At 52.2% G+C, this 18743-nt stretch overlaps 4 protein-coding genes and 1 non-coding gene across 5 annotated transcripts; 3 read left to right on the top strand and 2 right to left on the bottom strand.

The window, feature by feature from the left end:
• The first annotated feature begins 1257 nt into the window (after positions 1-1257).
• On the top strand, positions 1258-3731 carry LOC112900346 (uncharacterized protein At1g65710-like). The gene is made up of 2 exons (XM_025969170.1): positions 1258-2523; positions 2619-3731. The coding sequence occupies exons 1-2, from the start codon at positions 1489-1491 to the stop codon at positions 3504-3506; spliced, it is 1923 nt and encodes a 640-aa protein (XP_025824955.1). The 5' UTR covers positions 1258-1488; the 3' UTR covers positions 3507-3731.
• A 160-nt stretch (positions 3732-3891) lies between these two features.
• TRNAT-AGU lies at positions 3892-3965 on the top strand. The gene has a single exon. It is a non-coding gene; the product is annotated as a tRNA-Thr (tRNA).
• Positions 3966-4561: 596 nt separating this feature from the next.
• On the top strand, positions 4562-7039 carry LOC112901100. The gene is made up of 6 exons (XM_025969933.1): positions 4562-4733; positions 4840-5321; positions 6066-6243; positions 6341-6423; positions 6516-6585; positions 6666-7039. The coding sequence occupies exons 1-6, from the start codon at positions 4682-4684 to the stop codon at positions 6788-6790; spliced, it is 990 nt and encodes a 329-aa protein (XP_025825718.1). The 5' UTR covers positions 4562-4681; the 3' UTR covers positions 6791-7039.
• A 1592-nt stretch (positions 7040-8631) lies between these two features.
• LOC112899900 (ABC transporter G family member 11-like) lies at positions 8632-13774 on the bottom strand. The gene is made up of 10 exons (XM_025968558.1): positions 13186-13774; positions 11734-12023; positions 11459-11630; positions 11199-11321; positions 10971-11099; positions 10667-10861; positions 10449-10535; positions 10093-10365; positions 9296-9403; positions 8632-9222 (listed from the first exon to the last, which is right to left on the bottom strand). Exons 1-10 carry the CDS (start codon positions 13648-13650, stop codon positions 8890-8892), a joined length of 2175 nt encoding a protein of 724 aa, XP_025824343.1. The 5' UTR covers positions 13651-13774; the 3' UTR covers positions 8632-8889.
• Positions 13775-17141: 3367 nt separating this feature from the next.
• LOC112901142 lies at positions 17142-18068 on the bottom strand. Its single transcript, XM_025969990.1, has one exon. It carries the CDS (start codon positions 17864-17866, stop codon positions 17426-17428), a length of 441 nt encoding a protein of 146 aa, XP_025825775.1. The 5' UTR covers positions 17867-18068; the 3' UTR covers positions 17142-17425.
• Positions 18069-18743: the final 675 nt, after the last annotated feature.

The following is an 18743-nucleotide window of genomic DNA, read 5'->3' as shown; positions in this document are numbered from 1 at the left end:
CTAGTGACATGGCGAGGGCCTCAAATAAGAGCTTTGTTTCGTCAGAGTAAGAGAAGCACCAAGCCACGGTGGGGCCCTACCCCGAGCGGAACCGTGAGGCATGAGTCATGCAATCAGCTTTTGCTTTGAGAAAAGCAGTCCGTTTTTGTTGTGCAACACCTCTCCTTTCGTTTACCTCAGTTTTTTTTTTGAATAATAGTTTACCTCAGTTTTACACAGCAGCATTCAGTTGATGCTTTTGAGGACCTGGGATTCCATCTAGGCAAAGATTGAAAGGTACCTATGATTCCTCTCTCAGCCTTTTCAATCCTTTGGGACTATTTCCATTTTTGCAACTCGAGCAGGGTTTTCCGACACACACACTATTTGCATTCAATATGAATGTAAACATTCTTTCAAAAAAAATGCATGTAAACCATCTGTTGCATTTATGAGATTCCTATCTATGTGATTTCAACCCTTAAACCTCTAATGAAATGCTCCATAATCTCAACTACGAAAAGAGTGACATCCTCCTTCGACCTTCGGTACTATGCAAGGTTCGTCAGCCATAGAAATGGTCCTAGCTTCCTTCTGCGTTGACTCAGAAAGGGTTGCGTCAAACGAATCAAGGGTGACGGCTTCGCCATTGCCCAGACCTGGCAAATCTTATCCGCTATCACGTGAATTCGTCAAAGACCCCGTGCTGCCAGCCAATGGAATAGGATGATGCGTTGTGACTTGTGAGGATGTTGGCAGAGGCCAGTCCGAATTCTAAGCTCTGCTCACGCCCTGCAACGGTCGAATCTTTTGCGTTCAAAAAAATAAAAACAATGCAAAAAGCTCAAGAGTCCCTCTCCTGCATTGCTGCTCCAATTTGAATCTAGCTATAGTAGTCCTGGCCGTCTTTCCGAGATGGCGTTCCACAAACACGAGCCTGGCACCAGGGACCCGCCCCATGTCAGCCAGTGATTACAGCGGATGTCGAGCTGGATCTACCGTGGTAGTAGTGGCATGAAAGTACTAGTGAAGTCTGATAGAAAGAATTTGGATGTGTAAATTTCTGAGGCACACACAGTACGGTAACAAAAATTGTTTTTTTAAAAGAATTTGAGATTTTGACAGAAGCGTGCTGAGTGTGGTACTTGCACACGTCTTCACTGTGCTGTGTCACTATCCCGTCCGCACTCGGCACAGCTCAACCTCAACCTCAACGGCTTTCTCCTGTGGTGTGCACGCATCGTGCGGCGGCCGCTGTGGGCGCAGACCCCGACGAAAGCAGCAGGAAATTTGAAATCCCTCTCGCTCCTCCCTCGCCGCCGCCCCGCAAATCCGGCTCGCCTGCGTCTGTTGAAACTGTTCTCCTGCCTACGCACACCACAAACGCAAAAGTCCAATCCACGCCTGCCAAAGCTGTGCCGCCGTCTGCCCCCTCCTCCAAACACCACCGCCGCGTCGGCTCGCCGCCGCCATTCCGTCACCACCTGCATCCCCCTCCGCCTGAATCCCATGGGGCTCTGTTTCAGCAAGAAGCAGCAAGCGAAGCGCCGAGACGGGCAGCCGTCCAATGACGCCAAGAAGAGCGGCGGCCGGAAATCCGGCAGGGGCGCCGATGCCAAGAAGGTGCCCCAGGCAAAGGCGTCGGCGCCGGCGCTGGCCAAGAAGGCTGTAGCCAGACCGGAGGAGCCGGCGGCCGACAAGAGGACGGTCTTCGTCGTCAAGGCCGCCGCGGCGGCGGCGGCCGCGGAGGTCGCTGCCGCGGCGAAGGGCGGGTCCGAGGGGGCGGAAGCGAAGCGGGCGGCGCCGGAGGAGGAGGCGGCGAGGCCCGTCGCGGTGGGGCGGGCGCCGGTGCGCACGTCGAGCTGCACCAAGGAGGAGGTGGACGCGATCCTGATCCAGTGCGGCCGGCTCAGTCGGAGCTCGTCGGCGTCCGGGAAGGCGCCGTCGGGAGAGCACGGCGGCGGGCACCGGAGGTACGCCGGGTCCAAGCGGAGCTACGACTTCGACCACGAGAGGAGGGGCGGCGACGCCGACGAGTGCGATTGGGGCAGGGAGGGGGCCGCGGCGTCCAGGCCCTCCCCGCGCCGCCGGACGCCGGAGCGGAAGCGGTCCGCGAGCCACGATGGCCGAACTGGCAGCGGGAGCGGGAGCCGGAGCCGGAGGGTGAGCCGGTCGCCGGGGCGGCGGGCGGACGTCGCCCCTGCTGCAGGGAGCTTGGGGACTGGCGAGCGAGGCGCAAGGCAGCAGCCGGGGAAGATGGTGTCCGTCCCGGCGAGGGACAAGGGGCGCGCGCCGTCGCCGGTGAAGGCGTCGTCGTCTGGGAAGAGGTACCCGTCTCCGAGGTCGAACTCGCCTGCGAGGGCGGCCGCCGCAGGGAATGAGAACGCTGGGATGCAGCCGACGCACGGGCCGTCGCTGAGCCGGAGCTCCTCCAGGAAGGCCGAGCAGTCGCCCTACCGGCGCAACCCCATGGCAGAGCTCGACGAGAACGCTCTCGGTAACAATCACCACCACAACAATGGCAACAACAGCAAGCTCCAAAAGGTACGGATCGGCGAAAGCTACAAACTTTTCTAGATTTTAGTCCTCAGTAGTCAGTTCCCCCACCAACTTGGCTAAATCCTCGATATGGTTTGCAGAGATCCGCTGATGCTGCCGTCGCATTGCCACAGAAGACATCGGAGCGTGCAAAGGATCAGATCCCCAGCACCCGAGCTGCGAAGGAGAAGGAGATTGTGGAGGAGGCCGTGGCGTCGGACACCAAAGCATCGTCCGCAAGGATGAACGCCACCCACTCAGTAAGCATTGTGGCCGAGAACGTCACCAATCCGAGGCCGGGGAGCCGGTCGTCGAGGCGTTCCTCACGCGATTTCGACCACAATGGCAACTCGTACGCCTCCCTGCTCCTGGAGGACATCCAAAACTACCACCAGCAGAGCACCAGCGCCGCTGCAGCGCCGACCTTCGCGCTCCCGGCGTGCGTGTCGAAGGCCTGCTCGATCCTTGAAGCCGTCGCCGACCTCAACTCCTCGTCGTCCGAGAACAAGAGCTTCGAGCTGGAGAGGTCGGTCAACGACAAGGAGTCCGTCAACGGGAGGTACGGCGGCAAGGGTCCGGGCACCACCCACGTGGTCGAGTCGGAGGTCGTCGTGAAGGACGACCTCATGGAGCCGAGCATCCACAAGTACGTCTCGGTGCGTGACATCCGCGGGGTCGGGGAGACCGAGCCGCAGGAGTCCGCCGGGAGCAACAGCTTCGCCGGCAACGCGTGGACGTGCTCGTGGGAGCCCAATTCCGTGGACTCCACCGACCGGACCAGGACGGCCTCGCAGTCGTACAACGGTGACGAGGTGGAGCAGGTCACGGAGCAGTCATGGCAGAGCAAGCAGGAGCCCAGCTGCCGTGGTTCTGCCAGCCATGTTCAGCTTCAGCGCGTGCGTGGCGCTCACCGCGGCAGCGGCAGCGGTTGCGCCGTCAGTGGCCGGTCCGATGCTCGTGGTGCCTCAGCGAGTTCTTCGTTTGTTTAGGGATGCTACTGGCAGTTTAGAAGTTATGGTAGGTGGTCTTGGTAGTTTCTGGTTTGAACTTTGGAGTTCTAATGGCAAGAAAGGTTGCTGTTTCAGACTAGTCTTTCAGCGTTTGGATTCTTTGCTAGTTTGGTGATACATTGTTCAGATGTAATCAGGAGGTGACATTGGCAAATCTTTCGTTCACTGTCATCGCTTAGTGTTGGACTATGATTGGAAGTAAGCTGCTCCCAATAATTTCTGCAACTGAATTCATTTGTCACTTCACTTCAAGCTACAAATCAATACTCGGCAATTAAAAGAAAAACTTACAGGACCTGTAAAAAAGGTTTGCAACATGATAGATTATGTATTTGAATGATTAACTATTCGTCAATTCTAAGCAGCTTTCGTAGCTCAGTTGGTTAGAGCACCCGTTTAGTAAGCGGGAGGTCTTGAGTTCGACTCTCAACGAAAGCATAGTTTCATTTTTTTCCTGCCAATACGAACTAGACATTTGTCAAGCCAATTTCTCCTCCTGGCCTGCAAGAAAGACTAGCAATTTTTTATTTACCAACACTGAGAACATGTTTTATTCAAAAAACTATTGACTGTGCTCATGCCCATCTAACTCCAGTGAATATGGTTTCCTCTCTTTCGATGACATGGTATTCCGCCATATCCTGAGGACAAACTAGAAACCATATTTCTATATCATACTATCTTTCAAAAGTTTTCGCGAATTTCTACTCCTTCCGTTCCAAATTATAGATTATTTTAGCATTTCTAGATATATTTTTATTATATATCTAAACATATATGTATATTTAGGTATATATTAAAATTTATATCTAGAAAAAATTAAAACGACCTATAACGGAGGGAGGAGCTTCGAAATGGAAACATACCCAATTACCCATAGCATCACTATTCATAAAAATTTGATCTAGCAGACCAGCACACAGTATTCACTGTATACCATCTCGAACGATTGCTGAGCCCCAGAGCAAAACCAAAACAGGCCCAGGTGTGCTGAAGAAGGAACCCAAACCACCCAGGCACGACTCTTCGGCGCGAAGCCTTTTCAAATCCGCGCCAAATCCCCCAGCGGCAGCCCCCAGCACCGTGACTCCCTCATCTCACGACGGGAAGCCGAAGGCAGAGGCCGCCGCCGCGGCCGTCGCGGAGCGCAAGTCATGAAGTTCAAGGCCTTCTTCACCGACGATGGCATCTCCCTCCTCGACAAACGTAAGCGCCATATTACACAAGCACAGCCTCCCCTCTCCCCGTCCTCCGTCGCTCCCGCAATTCGTCGAGCACGTCTCATGCGTCCCGCGCGATTTCTGCTGCGCAGGGTTCCTGCCTGCCATGGACAAGGTGGGCCGCGTCTGCCACGTCTTCCTCACGCCCACGCACGCCATGCTCCTCCACAACCTCCTCGGCGCCACGGCCGCGGGGCCCGACGGCGGCGGCCCGCAGTGCGTCGCGCAGTTCGCCAAGGACCTCCTCTTCCGAGAGTACAACCTGTCCTCGCGGAACGGGAACCAGATCGCCTTCTCCGTCGAGGTCGCGCTGCTCCAACGCGCGCTCCGCAGCGTGCTCGCCGTCCACGCGCAGCCGCCGGCCGCCGGGGACGCCCCCGGTGGCCCCGCGATACAGGTGAGGCTCGTCAACAAGCTGCCCGCAGGGTCACGATCCGCCACGCCGTTCCTCACTTTCGAGACCAAGGGCGCCCGCGCGGCCGTCGTGCAGGATGTGCCCATCTCGCGCCCTCTCTCACGCTCCGACGTCGAGCGGTTGCAGGCGGCCCTTGACGCCGCCAAGGATCTCCCTCAGGTGTGTAGCGTTCATGTAGCATCTTATGGTTCTTAATCATCTATTAAACCAAAAAATGGTCCTATGGTTCAGGTTCACCTGATTAATTCGGACTCACACATTCAAATTTACAACGATTGAACCTAGTGTAAGTGATGCTGACTGTGCAAGTCTAAGTGGGATTAATTTGTTATTGGATGGATGAATTAGTACCATGTTTCTTTTCATATACACATTCCTATTGAAAGGCTGGTTCATGAAGTGAATAATGTTTGGATTCAACTCTGAACTCTGAACTGCATACTTGTTAAGATATTTTTGTTCTTAGAGAATGGGGTTTGATCCAGGAATTCATGCTTAGCAAATTTGTAAAAATGCACTTGCGTGCAGTATTGGACAAGAGCAACCTATAGTAACAATGTCAATAAATTGTAGCAGAATACCAATGTTGAATTACCAAATATGTATTTTGAATATTTGATGTTTACAACTGCTGGTTGAATGCTCATTTTGTGCTGAAATTGAGTTACATTCTCTAATACTTGTTTGACAAACTACTTTAAACTTTAAACAATCCAACTACACTTTCTTCAGGGGAAGTGTGCTTACAGTTTGGAGAGGTCTGTAGTTAATCATTTTTATGCTATTAAGACCAAAGGCCTGTGCACTCATGTTAATTAGAAAAAAAGAGCCTAAAGTGACATTTCTTCTTACCTGACAGTAGCCCTAATGGGTGGTGGTACATGGTGGGTGTCCTTTGTGCAGACTCTAGTCCAGGTTCCTGATCTGCCACAATTGCAAAGCTTAGTGGATCGTCTAAAAAATGTTGGTGATCTGCTAACAGTAGCTGTTACCCAATATGGCGATCTCCATCTTCAAGTTTCCACTTCTCTTGTTACGGTTGGCTCTGAGTTCAGGAAGCTTCGGGTTGTTGGTGATCGTGGTAAGATATGGAACTTGGTAGTTTCAATTAGCATTAATTTCCTTATGTTCCAACCTCTTGTTTAACTCAGTTGGCATCATATTGCTCTGCATTTCAGCAAATGCACCCATCGGCGATCAAAATTTGACTGCTTCGACTCGTATGGATATGGCAGTTGAGAGAGGGGAAGCACTCTCGGTGGTATTGTTCCTAAGCTCCACTTATTTTACTCCCCCACTCTTCTTTTCGTGCTATCTATTTCACTGATTTTGTTTCATTCTATGTTCTGGCAGCAAGTGAATATGAAGCACCTTGTTAAGAGTCTACATTGTCACTTGGCCAAGCCAGACTACACTTTCTATGGTGTGTTTTCAGCTGTAATGTCAGTGACACTTTGTGTTCAGAGGCTTTTTTCCTTAACATTTTTCTGGCTATTTGTATAGGCATCGCTCCTGGTGGTGCTTGCTTGACAGTTGTATTCCAGTACTTCATCCCGGGAACTAGATTGGCAGACAAGTCAATCAGCTTCTACTGCAGGCTTCCAGTCCTTGACTCTGGATCCAGTTAAATAATTTACTGTACATATGCCAGCAAAGAATATTAGGTAAGACTATTAGATTAGCTGTTGCATATTTTTCCTTCTCATCTACCTTATGTCTTGTTTGTGTGACTGCAATATATTGGCTTCACAGCTAGCGATCTGCTGCTTTATGTGAAAAATATTGAAAGTGCATTGTAATGGCCGTATTGCCATTTTGGCAATCTGTTGGCACTTTTACTCTGACATGTAAACATATGCTTGGATTTGTTACTTTCACTTACTGACAACCTACTGCACAAAGGCTGGTATTACCTATTTGTGTATCAAAATTTGTTTTGCTGTGCTCTGTTGATGATATACCTTTGTTGGCAACTTGTTATGGCATTGGATTTTACCCATTGCATTACAACAGTGTATTAGAGCCATGACTGCCATTACTATAGTGACAGCTTACACGTAAGGCGTAAGGCGTACACGTGAATCGTTCAATGCTATGGGATTCTGTCTGACAATTTCTTCCTGCTTCAAAGCTCCCTTCTTGCTACTGTAGGATCCTCTAATCTACGTGTCATCCTCCAGCATTCTGAAGAGTATAATGATAAGGAAGTGCGAGGGCATAAATAGACCTGTAAGTTTTCAAAAAAATAAATGGACCTGTTTAGCTTGTGCCAGTCAGAATACTAATGCTAGAGTTATGAATCTTTGTCTGTTGACAAAATGGATTTGTCTGTTCAAACTTAATAGATGTGATAGCCTTCAAAAAATAAATACATGAAGGATGGTGGTTTCCTAAGTAGTATAGATGTAGATGGGTCCCAATTCTGGAAAGGTTGCATGCTGTATGGAATTACAGTATAACCAGATATTTCTTTGGTAATTAGTACGAGTAATGGGTAAAAAACAAGGTTTTGGGAGGACATCTGGATAATCAATTTCTCCTGAAGATTTGTTTTCATAGATTGTTTAGGATCTTCTATCAGCAAACTGCCACAGTGAACCAAGTCCTGCTTTAGGAAAAACTTGTGATTATTTCTGATGTTCAATTTAGTTTCAAGCTGAGAACATTGTGAAGAAAAAAACTGTGCAGAAAAATCCAAAAACAGAAAACTGTTTCCCAAGAATGGATCCGAGGGTTGATGCTACGAATCTTTCTTGGAAGATTTCTGTGTCCCCCCGTCCTACTGCGTTTTTTGATCTGAACAAGCGTCTGCCTGCAGACCACATGATATCTGTACCGTGCCTCTTTATCTGGTGCTACTTACAGATGCCTTCTGCATCTACCACCGTGGCATTTAAGAAGGCCAGAGCACATATCTATCCGACCGACGCCTCTATTCCAGATCCCAGGTTCTCTCTACTCGTGTTTTTAGTAAACTTTTTTCTATTTTAACGAAACCAAGAGTCCAAGACATAAAAACATATTAGATCCAGCACTGATTATTTTCTTCATTCCAAAATTGGAGTGTTAGTTGCACTGTAGAACACAGGTAAATAGGGATAATTGTTAGCGCTTGGAACATGGAAAGTTGGATAGGCTTTGAAGTTGAACCCATGTCCTTGGGCTGGCACAAAGGGGACCAGACTGAATTATTCTGTACTATCGTCCTTTTTTTTACATAACTTTACTAGGGTTCTTGATCTGGCTTGAAACATATAGAAATTGTCAGTTATTACAAACGACTTGAATGAGTCCATGTGAAATGTTTTGAAACCTGTCAACCTAACTAATCACAGATAGTACCATTTTGATCTTGTTAGGGGGCATTTACAATTGCTTCAATATGCAGTACTACAACTTTGTGTAATGCTCAAGCCAGCAAAATCAATGTGACGATACAGTGCAGCCATGTGAGGCGTACTCCCATGCCTTTAGCGCTCGAACCATTTCTTCGTCTGTTTTCAAAAGCAGCCAATAAATCCTGAACAATCAGTTATGTGTCACTCCGCATCTTTCCGATGCCGCTTTTCTCACATTACATGTATGTATACCTGTACTCAAATTAGCTTCGGTTCCAAAACGTATGATACCAGTTCCTCTCATCTCTTAAATACGTACAATATAACACCAAGAGCTGGGAGAGAAATGCCCTATTCCTGCTACCACTCAAAACAGCCAGCTCTGTCCTCTAGCCCTCGTTGGAGCCAAGCTCTGGATCCACAACGTAGCCCCGCAGGGAGGGCGTCTTGCCGAAGGTGGAGCTCGGGGCTTTGTTCTGCATCCTCTTCCTGGCGATGTGGCCACGGATCCATGGCAGCACGTCCTCGTTGATCTTGATCATGAGGAAGAACAGGATGCGGTAGATGAAGATCATGCTGAAGATAACCGACAGGTCAATCCACTTGGACCTGTCCACGTTGATCTGGAAGATGTACTTCAGGATGAAGTCCCCGGGGATCTTGGGTTGATCTGGGTACTGGTTGTCAAATATGAGGCCTTTCATGTCGTTCTGGCATTGCCCCTGTTAGATGTATAGAGTTTAATGTTAAGTTTCAGGTTGGAGTCTCTCTGCTCCTGTGTGGAACCGAATTTACCTGCAGTGCCCAGTAATGGAAGCTGATGTACTGCATGGGGTATCTCCAAAATGGCTTTGGGATGTCGTACGGAAGTCTGAAGTATCCAGACACCAGCATAAATATTCCCTGTCCAAGGAAAATTGTGAGGAAAAAAATCTTCTTGCTAAGCCCCGAAGCTGGAACTGTCTATGGGAAGTAAATTGATGTTTATGTGCGGTGGCATCAAACTTTCAACATAACTGAAACATTAGATTACAAATAATATATCTTCTGCAGTAATAGCCAAAGCAACTCAATTTTTTTTTGCCACTGATAGTAACTAAAAGTTCGCCTGTAATATATCTCATGCTGTCCTAAAATTTCTGAACTTGTATTGGTCAATATGTAGTGAAGCTCCAAACAATACTGGTCAGTACTGGTTATACGACAAGCTTGATGACTTCTTGGATCAGCACATGTTCAAGTCCTTTGATGTATAATGGCCCCGGAAAACCGTACCAAGTTTAGAGGTTCTCCAATTCATGAATTCATCTTAAATGTCACATGGTCCTGTATGTCAACTTATGCCATAATTAAAGTGCAGACCTAACAGCTGAACTGAACAAGCTATCAGCTTCTATGTGTTTTTTCTTTTGCATTTGTTCAAGGTGATTTGATCCTGTCCACTCAAGGGATATTCGAATGAAATTGGTTGCAGTTGCAAGTTTTTTTCTCTATAATCCCATCCATAATCACATATCCTAACACATAACCCAAGCAAAAATAGGTTACAAGGGCACAGAAAATGACATGAGAAACGGGTGAAAATGCCATACCTGAATTCCAGCTCCTATGATGATACCCATGAGAAAATTGGGAATTACACTGGCAATTGCCATCATTAAGCTCTCGACCACGGTGACACTGGCATATAGGTTCAAGACGAAGAAGATATAGTGTTCGAAACCGGGATGGAGGCGCACCATAAAGTAGCATATGGTTCCCGACAAGAAGCATATCAGAATCAGGAACGGTGTTGCTGAGATGGTGTTGCTGATGACAAATGCGGCAACACCATAGTGCCCATTCAGCCGTTCCCGCTGGAAAACCTATATAAATGAAGCAAGGGAAGGTGAGGACAATTCATAACATTTTCTAACTTGAAGATGAAATATTACTGTCTGAATTTCACCTTCATTTCTTCGACAAATGAAGGGAATCCTCCAATGGACATAAATGTAACGAACCCAAAGACGAATGCAGAACAAGCAGCCCGGGCCTGCAGAGACAAGGTAGTGAATGCATTAAAACCATTCATATCCTTCATGGCTGCTCATGTGACTACATTATTGTACATTCATACCAGCCCAGCCCAGAAGTTCATAACCGATTTCTTTTCTTTATTCTTACCAGGATGGATGTGTATTTGGTGCCGACGTCCAGGTATATTGTGCCGATGCAGACAGTCACGAGGAGATAGATGAGGAGCCTGAGCCAGTAATACCCAAAGTCCCGTGACATGTTGATGAACGAGCGCTTGGTCAGGGTGCAAGCCTGCATCAGGAAGCTGGCCTGGCTGCCACCTGAATCCAGCACGGTTCCTTTCTGCAACGAACAAGATGGTTATTTCCTGCCCCCAGATGTGATATTGTTATGGACACGAGAAACAGGTACAGCATATCAATGTTTGCGTTTGATGACTCTGAGCACGTACTATTCGCGAGATATCATTGACTCTCTCCCTTGCGGCGTAGTAGTACTGGGACCTGCTGTATGATGCAATCAACTTCCTGATGGCCTCCGATGTTGTCATCCTATCCAGTGGGTCGTCGGACCGCTCAATCTTTTCATGAACGCCAAACGTTAGATCATTTATTTACAGCAGAGAACAAGGTGTCCCAGTTAATTTGCAAGTTTGTCTGTAGATCAGTTAGCTTCTTACCCTTGCTTTCATTGATCCTTTGAGGGTGGCCTTCACCTTGTCGAAGTCGGAGTTGACGCACCTCAGGAAATGGTCCGACGGATTCCTCAGAGGCGGGCAAGGGAAACCGGCTGAAGCGAAGAACTGCAGCCGAGCAAGGAGTCAGTCGTCCTCGATCATGCTGTTGTGCTGTGTCTAATTATTACAGTGATGCGGAGGCATGGCGTCCTGGTGCCAACCGCTGACAGTGATGGAGAGTGGGGAGAAAAAGTCATAACTACCTCACATGCTTGCGCTGCTTGGCCGAAGTAGACGGTTTTGCCACTGGACAGCAGGAAGAGCATGTCGAAGAGCTCGAACACCTCGCTGCTGGGCTGGTGGATGGAGGCAATCACTGTCCTGCCGTCCCTGGCGAGGCCCCGCAGCGTCTGCGTCACGAAGAACGCCGACGAGCTGCACATGCACCCAATCGGAGCACGGTTAATTTCAGTTCTTCCTCCCCGGTAACGTTTACTAGTAGCCAGCATGAGATGAGTAGCCTGACAGAGGAAGGTACCTGTCGAGGCCGCTGGTGGGCTCGTCGAGGAAGAGGAGGCGCGGGCGCATGAGGAGCTCGAGCGCGATGCTGACGCGGCGCTTCTCGCCGCCGCTGACCCCGCGGAGGTGCCAGTTGCCGATGACGGTGTCGGCGCAGTCCTGGAGCCCCATCTCGACGATGGTGCCCTCCACCAGCGCGCGCTTGTCCTCCCGCGGCATCTTGTCCGGCAGCCGCAGCAGCGCCGAGTAGCCGATCGTCTCCCGCACCGTCAGCGTCCCGATCAGGTTGTCGTCCTGCGTCACGTACGCCTGCGCAAAACCACACCGTCTCCCTCCGTCAGCCCCGCAACAAACCAGTAGTAAAAATAAAATAAAATCCAGCTTCTACCTAGGAAACCTGCAGCGGTAATTAACCGCCGCATCGCATCGGATAAATTAACCAGCCGCTTTCGCGTACGCGAACGCGAACGCCGCAACCGAACGGCCCGTATCGCCATTAATTCGGAGCAGGATCGGAGAGAGGCAGAGAGCAAGCCCAGCTGTCAGAATTTATGCCGTGTAGGTGGCTTCAGTCCCAGTCTCACTCATTGCAGGCAGCCGTATCGACAGCAGGGTGCTGGACGATCTCGCCCCAATTTTTTCACGAACGGCGAGTACGATCTGAGGAGTTTGAATGGCTTGCCAGTGGTGGCGCCACGGAGCCGCTGGGCCGGGGCGAATTAAATCCACGGCACCAAACTGCATTACAGGCCGGATCGGAGGAGGCTCTAGTCTGGTACGCGTAGACGCCGCCCCTTTCGCCATCTGGGACGGATGCGAAAATAAACGGCCCGAATCGACTGGATTGGACGTGTACCCGTCGCTAATAATACCTTGGGAGCCGGCTAGCCGATCTCTCTTGCCCGCCTTGGCCGACATGAAATGAGCCATTTGCCCCTACCCTGCTTGTGGCGCTACTGCACTAGTAGGAGTAGCAGCTAGTCGAGTGTAGGTCTACAGAGAGTGCTACTGCTGAAGAGAATATATCAACAGCTACGTATGATTATCTTCTTGATTTTTTGGGGAAACCTATTTATAGCCACACTTAGCAGCCATGCATGGTTTTAGTTTACCACTGATATGCATGCACACCATGCAGGTTATTACCAGACCATGATCCTTTCAGATAGTTCAGGAACGATTTGCATGCGAGATGCTAGTTATGGGTGAAAGATTCGAACTTCCACGGTCCACAGATCCTATCTAAGAAACCCTTAACGGTATGGCTAGCTGCTATATCTGGATGATCTGGAGTTCTGAACCGAAGTGGAAGTACGGAATATCTGATTGCTCAAAAATAGAACGGCGATTTTTCTTCTTCTTCTTCTTTAGATGAGAGTACTACTGCACCGAGCTTAGCCCACTCAGAAATGAACCGGAAAGGAAGCAGCAGGTGGATGCAAATAAAATGGGCAAGTCAATCAGCAAGTACCGCGGCGCCGAAGGAGAGCTTGGCCTTGCGGCCGTTGAGGAGCACGTTGCCGGAGAGGAAGGCGTTGGCGGCGAGGCGGCCCGCGAGGGCGTCGAGGAGAGTCGACTTGCCGGACCCCGAGGGCCCCATGAGCGCGGTGAGCGAGCCGGGCTCGGCGAACCCGGTGAGCTCGTCCAGCACCGTCTGCGTCTTGCCGGGGCCCAGCGCCACGGTGACGCAGAGGTCCTTCCAGGTGAGCCTGGCCGACACGTCCCCGATGAGCGCGGCGGGGGCGGCGCCCGGCGGGAGCGCCTTGCTGTCCCGCCACAGCGTCTCGCTGAGCGGGCTGAGCCCCACCACCATGGCGGCGCCGCCCGCCGCCGCCGACGCGTTGGCCTGCAGCTCCACCATGGCCTGCCCGGCCGCCGCGGTCCGCCGCGTCGCGCCGTCGCCGCCCTGCGGGTCTCCTCCTCCGCCCGGCCTCATGGCTGCCTGCGCAGGGATCGGAGAGCTCGGAGGGAGGGGGAGGGCTGGGAAGTCAGGGAGAGAGGAGGCTAGGCTAGCTAGCGTCTGGACTGGAGAGACCGTCCCGGTCGATGCGGTGGAGAGGCAGCTAGCGCGGCAGGAGTTATAAAGGAGGAAAGCATGCATGCACAATAAAGAGGGGGAGTTAATGGATGGATGGATCAATCAGAGAGGCGAGCCACTGTGAGGCCACCACTTAACAAACTGCCAACCAAATTGTCTCCGTTCTTCGGGTCTTCTTCCTCCCATCGCCTCACCACTAACCAATCATGCATCCCCTACAGTTCTTACTACTGTGCGTTGTGCAGTTGTACGTTTTCGTATCATCCTAGCTTGTTAGTTAGTATAACAGCATGGAAATATAATGATGCAACCTAGTAGTAAGGTTTATCATCACATCACATTCATTCACACCATCTGGCTCAACCGCTCACGCTTGTGGTAGATGGGAAATTGGTGTGTTCTTTAAGACCTCCAAGCCTCTGATGGCCCTGGAGGCACACTGCCTATTTCTCGAGCTGTATCGTCGTCGTCGTACGTGGTGGTCAGTTCAGTAGCACAAACCCGTGCACCAGCACCCAGCGGCATCGCACGACTCCGGCCGCATGGTTGCCGCGAAAAACGACGTTGACCATCGAACTGGATCGGAGTCCGGCCAGGGAACGGAAGTCAAGCGGCGAGCCGCCGAGAGGCCACGACGGCAACGCCGACACGTTACGGCGCGGCGCCGTCCACGCACACATGGCCACATGACGAAGGCGAGAGGAGAGGGGGAGGCCCTGCCGGAGACGGATGGGATGAGAGATCCAGCCAGCTGCAGGCAGGCGCGCGCATTTATAGCGGTACTGGTAGACGTTGGCGTTGTACTTTTTTCCTTCACCGCCATGCCCTTCCTTCCTTCCGACTCGCCCCCGGCCCGTCTCCTTCCCTATCCCCCATAATTCTCGGTTCTTGCGCGAGCATTCAATCCGTCGCGCCCCGCCGGCCCGTCTCCTCTTCTTTTCTGATTCACCGGCCGGAATGGATGCGCACGGCAGCCAGCGATGGCGTGCACTTGGGGACTTGGGAGCGGCTATTTTATAGTAGTTTTATACGGAGCAGTATTGAATTCCGGTTGTGTAGATACTTGGCCTGACTGGCCTGACATGAGTAGCTCATGAAAGGGGCGTATGGGTTGTGTGTCAATGCAATTTGGCATGACAAATCTGATCGCCAAGAGGACGGACGGGCGCAAAAATGGCGCGACGGAGCACCAAATTCTCATGATCACATGATCTGGCACCAGCAGCTGGTGACAAAGTTGACGAGAGCAAAGCGCCTCCAACTTCCATGACCCCACGCTTCCTTACATTGGCATCTTGCTAGGTTAACCGACCGCGGCCGCCGGCTGTTCGACCGGTCAGTTCCCGTCCTAGCAGCTACCTACGTACCCACCTCACTGTGGGCGGTTGGCGCAACAAGTTTCGCGTCGCCACGCCGGCAAGCCATGCGTGACCGCTGCCTGGCTACTCTCTCGCTTGATCGCATGATGCCTCCAAAACTCCGTTCAAAACTCTCGCACGGCCGGATCGGACGGACGCATGCAGTTGACTGTTGCTTTGGTCAGCCAATATGGCTGACCAACGGGCATCGAGTTCAGAGCTGAGTCCAGAGCTAAGAGCTGAGATCGCCCCAACTGCCATCCTCCCAACAAGACGAGTGGTAGACGAGACCGCCAGGGGTTTGACCACGCCGCGCTGGCTAGTCCTCCTGATCCTCCTGCTACCTGCACGCATACAGAGCACCAGGGCTGCTGCTACTGGCCACCGGGCCGGGGAGACCATTAATGGCGACGCCGTTGGCCGAGGCGCGCGCGGGCGAGAGAACGAAACCCCCGTGCCGCGGGCAGCGACCAATGGGGATGGGGTGACCGACCCGGAGCCGGAGGAAACCACCACGCCGCTGCACCGCGTGGTCGCGCTCACGCGGGTGGCGTTGCCCGTCGAGCCAGGAGGGTGCGCGCGTGCCGTGTGGTTGCACGTCGGCCTCGCGCGGCGCCGGGCAAGTAATGAGCCCCGCGCCCGCCGGCCCCAAGCCTTCCGACCGATCCGGCTGCGCTCCATGAGCCTCCTCCAACCCAACCGCCCGCGCGCGCGTCACGTCGGTCGTCGATCCGCGGCGGCTGCGCGCATCTGTCTATCCTCTTCCCCCCCCCCCCCCCTCCCTCCCGCCGGGTTTACGACGGAATGGCGATGCGCAACCGCGCGATGGCGATCGGCAGCCGAGCGAGACGACCGCTTGGGTGGTCGCGTTCGCGCGGTGGGCGTCGCGCCGTCCGGTTCCGATTCCGGGGGGCCAGGGGCAGCGCACGGGGATTTCCCTGGCGGCTTGCGCGGCGGCAGCTGTTCTCCGCTTGGATCCCTGGGCCCTGACCCATCTCCACCATTATGATGCCATCATGGTCTGAGACTGAAAACGTATACTAGCGCCCACTATGAAGTTTTGTTTTGAATAGGGGACAATGCGTTGTACTAGCATGCTAACAATACAGGACTCTTCTAAATCCATCTACAGTGCTGCCCAGAACTCTCTTTTTCCCCTTCAGAGTTCAGACAGTGATCTCGCAGTCGTAGCTAGCATCCTCCTACGGCCGCCGACGTGCGCCGCAAGTAGAAAAATCCGCACGAACAGCGGTAGCCGATCGACGTGACAGCACGCGCTGCCGCATGGATCACTGCTGAATCAATGCGCGCGCGATGGCAGGACGCGGACGCGAAAGCTTCCCTCCTGGCCAGCGCCGGGCGAGCGCGCGGCAGGCCATGCGTGACCCGTGCCGGGGAGTTTGTGGGGCGTGGTGGGAGGCGCCGTCGCGAGCTGAAGCAGACAGGGGTTTCTCCCCTGTACGGCTCGCGCACAGGTTCTTCGTGGCAACAGCGAAGATGGGGGAATAATTGTGGAAGCAGCTCCGGATCGGACTCTCAACCGCAAACCACACACAGTAATAGCGAGGTCTCTTTCGTTTCTGACCCAAAGGCAGCGTTAGGTGAGATGGGGGGTGGTGTTTGCCACTGCCGAGCAATGATCGTGCCCATCTGACAGCGTCCTCGGCACGTGTCTCCTTGATTGAAAGTGCAGACGGTTAGCAGTTCGTTCGGCTTTCCCGTCAGGAAGCTCAGGTCAGAGAGGGGGGCCATACGTAACGCGCCCATACCCCACAGCTACAACTGCAAACCATGGATGCGTGTCTACTAGTGTCGACACGGCAGCTAGCAGCTACACAAGTTGCCAGTGTACTACAGCACTGGAGTACTACGTGGCCATGGGAGTAGGCGTAATAACATTCAAGTGGAGAAAATGGAATCCAAATTTTTTTTTTTCGATTACACGGTATAACTCAAACACTCACAACGCATGCACACTCACCTCTATAAATATACTTACGCAAATCCTACTCTATAAGCATCTTCGAAGGCTGAGAAAACCGAATTTAAATTTCTTTAATAAGACGAATCCAAATTCCAAAACATTTGCTGACGGGGTACAGTGTAGAAAATCACACTATTCACTGCTAGTACTACACACCTACTACTGCAGCATGGAAGAGGTTTTGCATCTTTATTCCACGTACTGTGAGCCTACGACGATCGAAAAGCAGCAGCAAGAAGCCAGCTATAGCTAATCCACGGCGTACGACGGGGAATAGTAGACAAGAGGAGGTTTTGCGGATCGGATCGGCGGCCGGCGGCGACGTAGCTAGCTAGCAGGTGGGCACGCACTTCCTGCACTTGACGACGCACCGGGAGGGGACGTGGGTGAGGCCGGCGGCGCGCGAGGCGCGGTAGCACCGCTTGGCGCAGATCACGCGCCTCTTCCGGCACGCCGCAGCGCTGACGCAGCCGGCGGCGGACTTCCTGGTGGCGGGCCGCCTCCGCCGGGCCGCCACGCCGCGCAGGTTCTTCGCCTCGGCGGCGGCGGAGGCCGTGGCGTTCGCGGCCGCGGCGCGCCAGCCGGCGGCCCCCGCCGACCGGAAGATGTTGCCGGCCCTGGCGATGAACCCGCGCAGCTCGCGGCCCAGGATCGCGGGAATGCTGGCGCTGCTCTCGTGAGCGTCCGCGGCGGCTGCGGCGGCGAGCGAGCCCTTGCAGCTCGCCGTGGCGATGGCCAGCAGGAGCACTAGCACGACGCCGGAGCTCTTCATGCTTGCTGTCGTGCTGTCGTCGGTCGCCTTGACCGTGACGTTGCTGGTTCAGTACGTGCCGTGCAGATCAACTCGCGTTAATCGATTTACTGTTAAACGCTCCTCTTATATAGGAGAAAGTCGTCAGGATGGCATGGAAACATCTGCATGAGCTACCTAACTGCAGAGAACGTCGAATGCGTGGTGACGAACAGGCGTGTCGTGAAGCGTGACTGCGTGAGCCGCCATGGGTGCAACGGCGACGTAGAGCACGCTTTCCAAGTCTCGGCTCTGGGTTGGATCGAAGCAGATAAGCCCTTAGAAGTAAAATTCCTGGCAAGGTTGATGAGGTCATTTGAGCTGGTTGTAGGCCCTTTTGTCATGCATGATTGCACAATTCTTCTCCACACACACACCACACCAGGAATACAGGTGTACCGAAATGGACTTGTAAAAAGAAATCAAGAAAGAAAGGGACATGTCAGGTGACAGGGCACCTATTGCCATATTTTTATATATATACTAGCAAAAGGAGGCAACTTATTTCGTTCATGATTATCAGCCAGGTGTCTGTTCTATGACCAGCTGAATAACGTAAATCAGCACAAAACAGTGATGTGTCATGTGTGTCGCAGCGCTTTCAATCATGGCGTTCTTAGGCTATGTCCAGCGGACGCCTGTACTCTATATTTAGAGAAAGATTCCGTTCTCTATTGCTCCAGCAGCGTTCTCTAAATGGTCCTCTAAAATAGAGAACGCTACAGGTTTTCTCTATATATAGAGATTCTCTCTCCTCTTCTCTATTTTTTCTTTACGTTTCAAACACTGAATTAAATAAAAATAAAATATGTCCATAGCGTTTGAGGTATGATAAATACGTACGTACAAAAATTTGGAA

The sequence above is a fragment of the Panicum hallii genome, chromosome 7 (genome assembly GCF_002211085.1).
Source record: "Panicum hallii strain FIL2 chromosome 7, PHallii_v3.1, whole genome shotgun sequence".
Classification (NCBI taxonomy): domain Eukaryota; kingdom Viridiplantae; phylum Streptophyta; class Magnoliopsida; order Poales; family Poaceae; genus Panicum; species Panicum hallii.
Note: the sequence above shows the minus strand (reverse complement) of the source record. Positions and strands in the feature narration are given on the sequence as shown.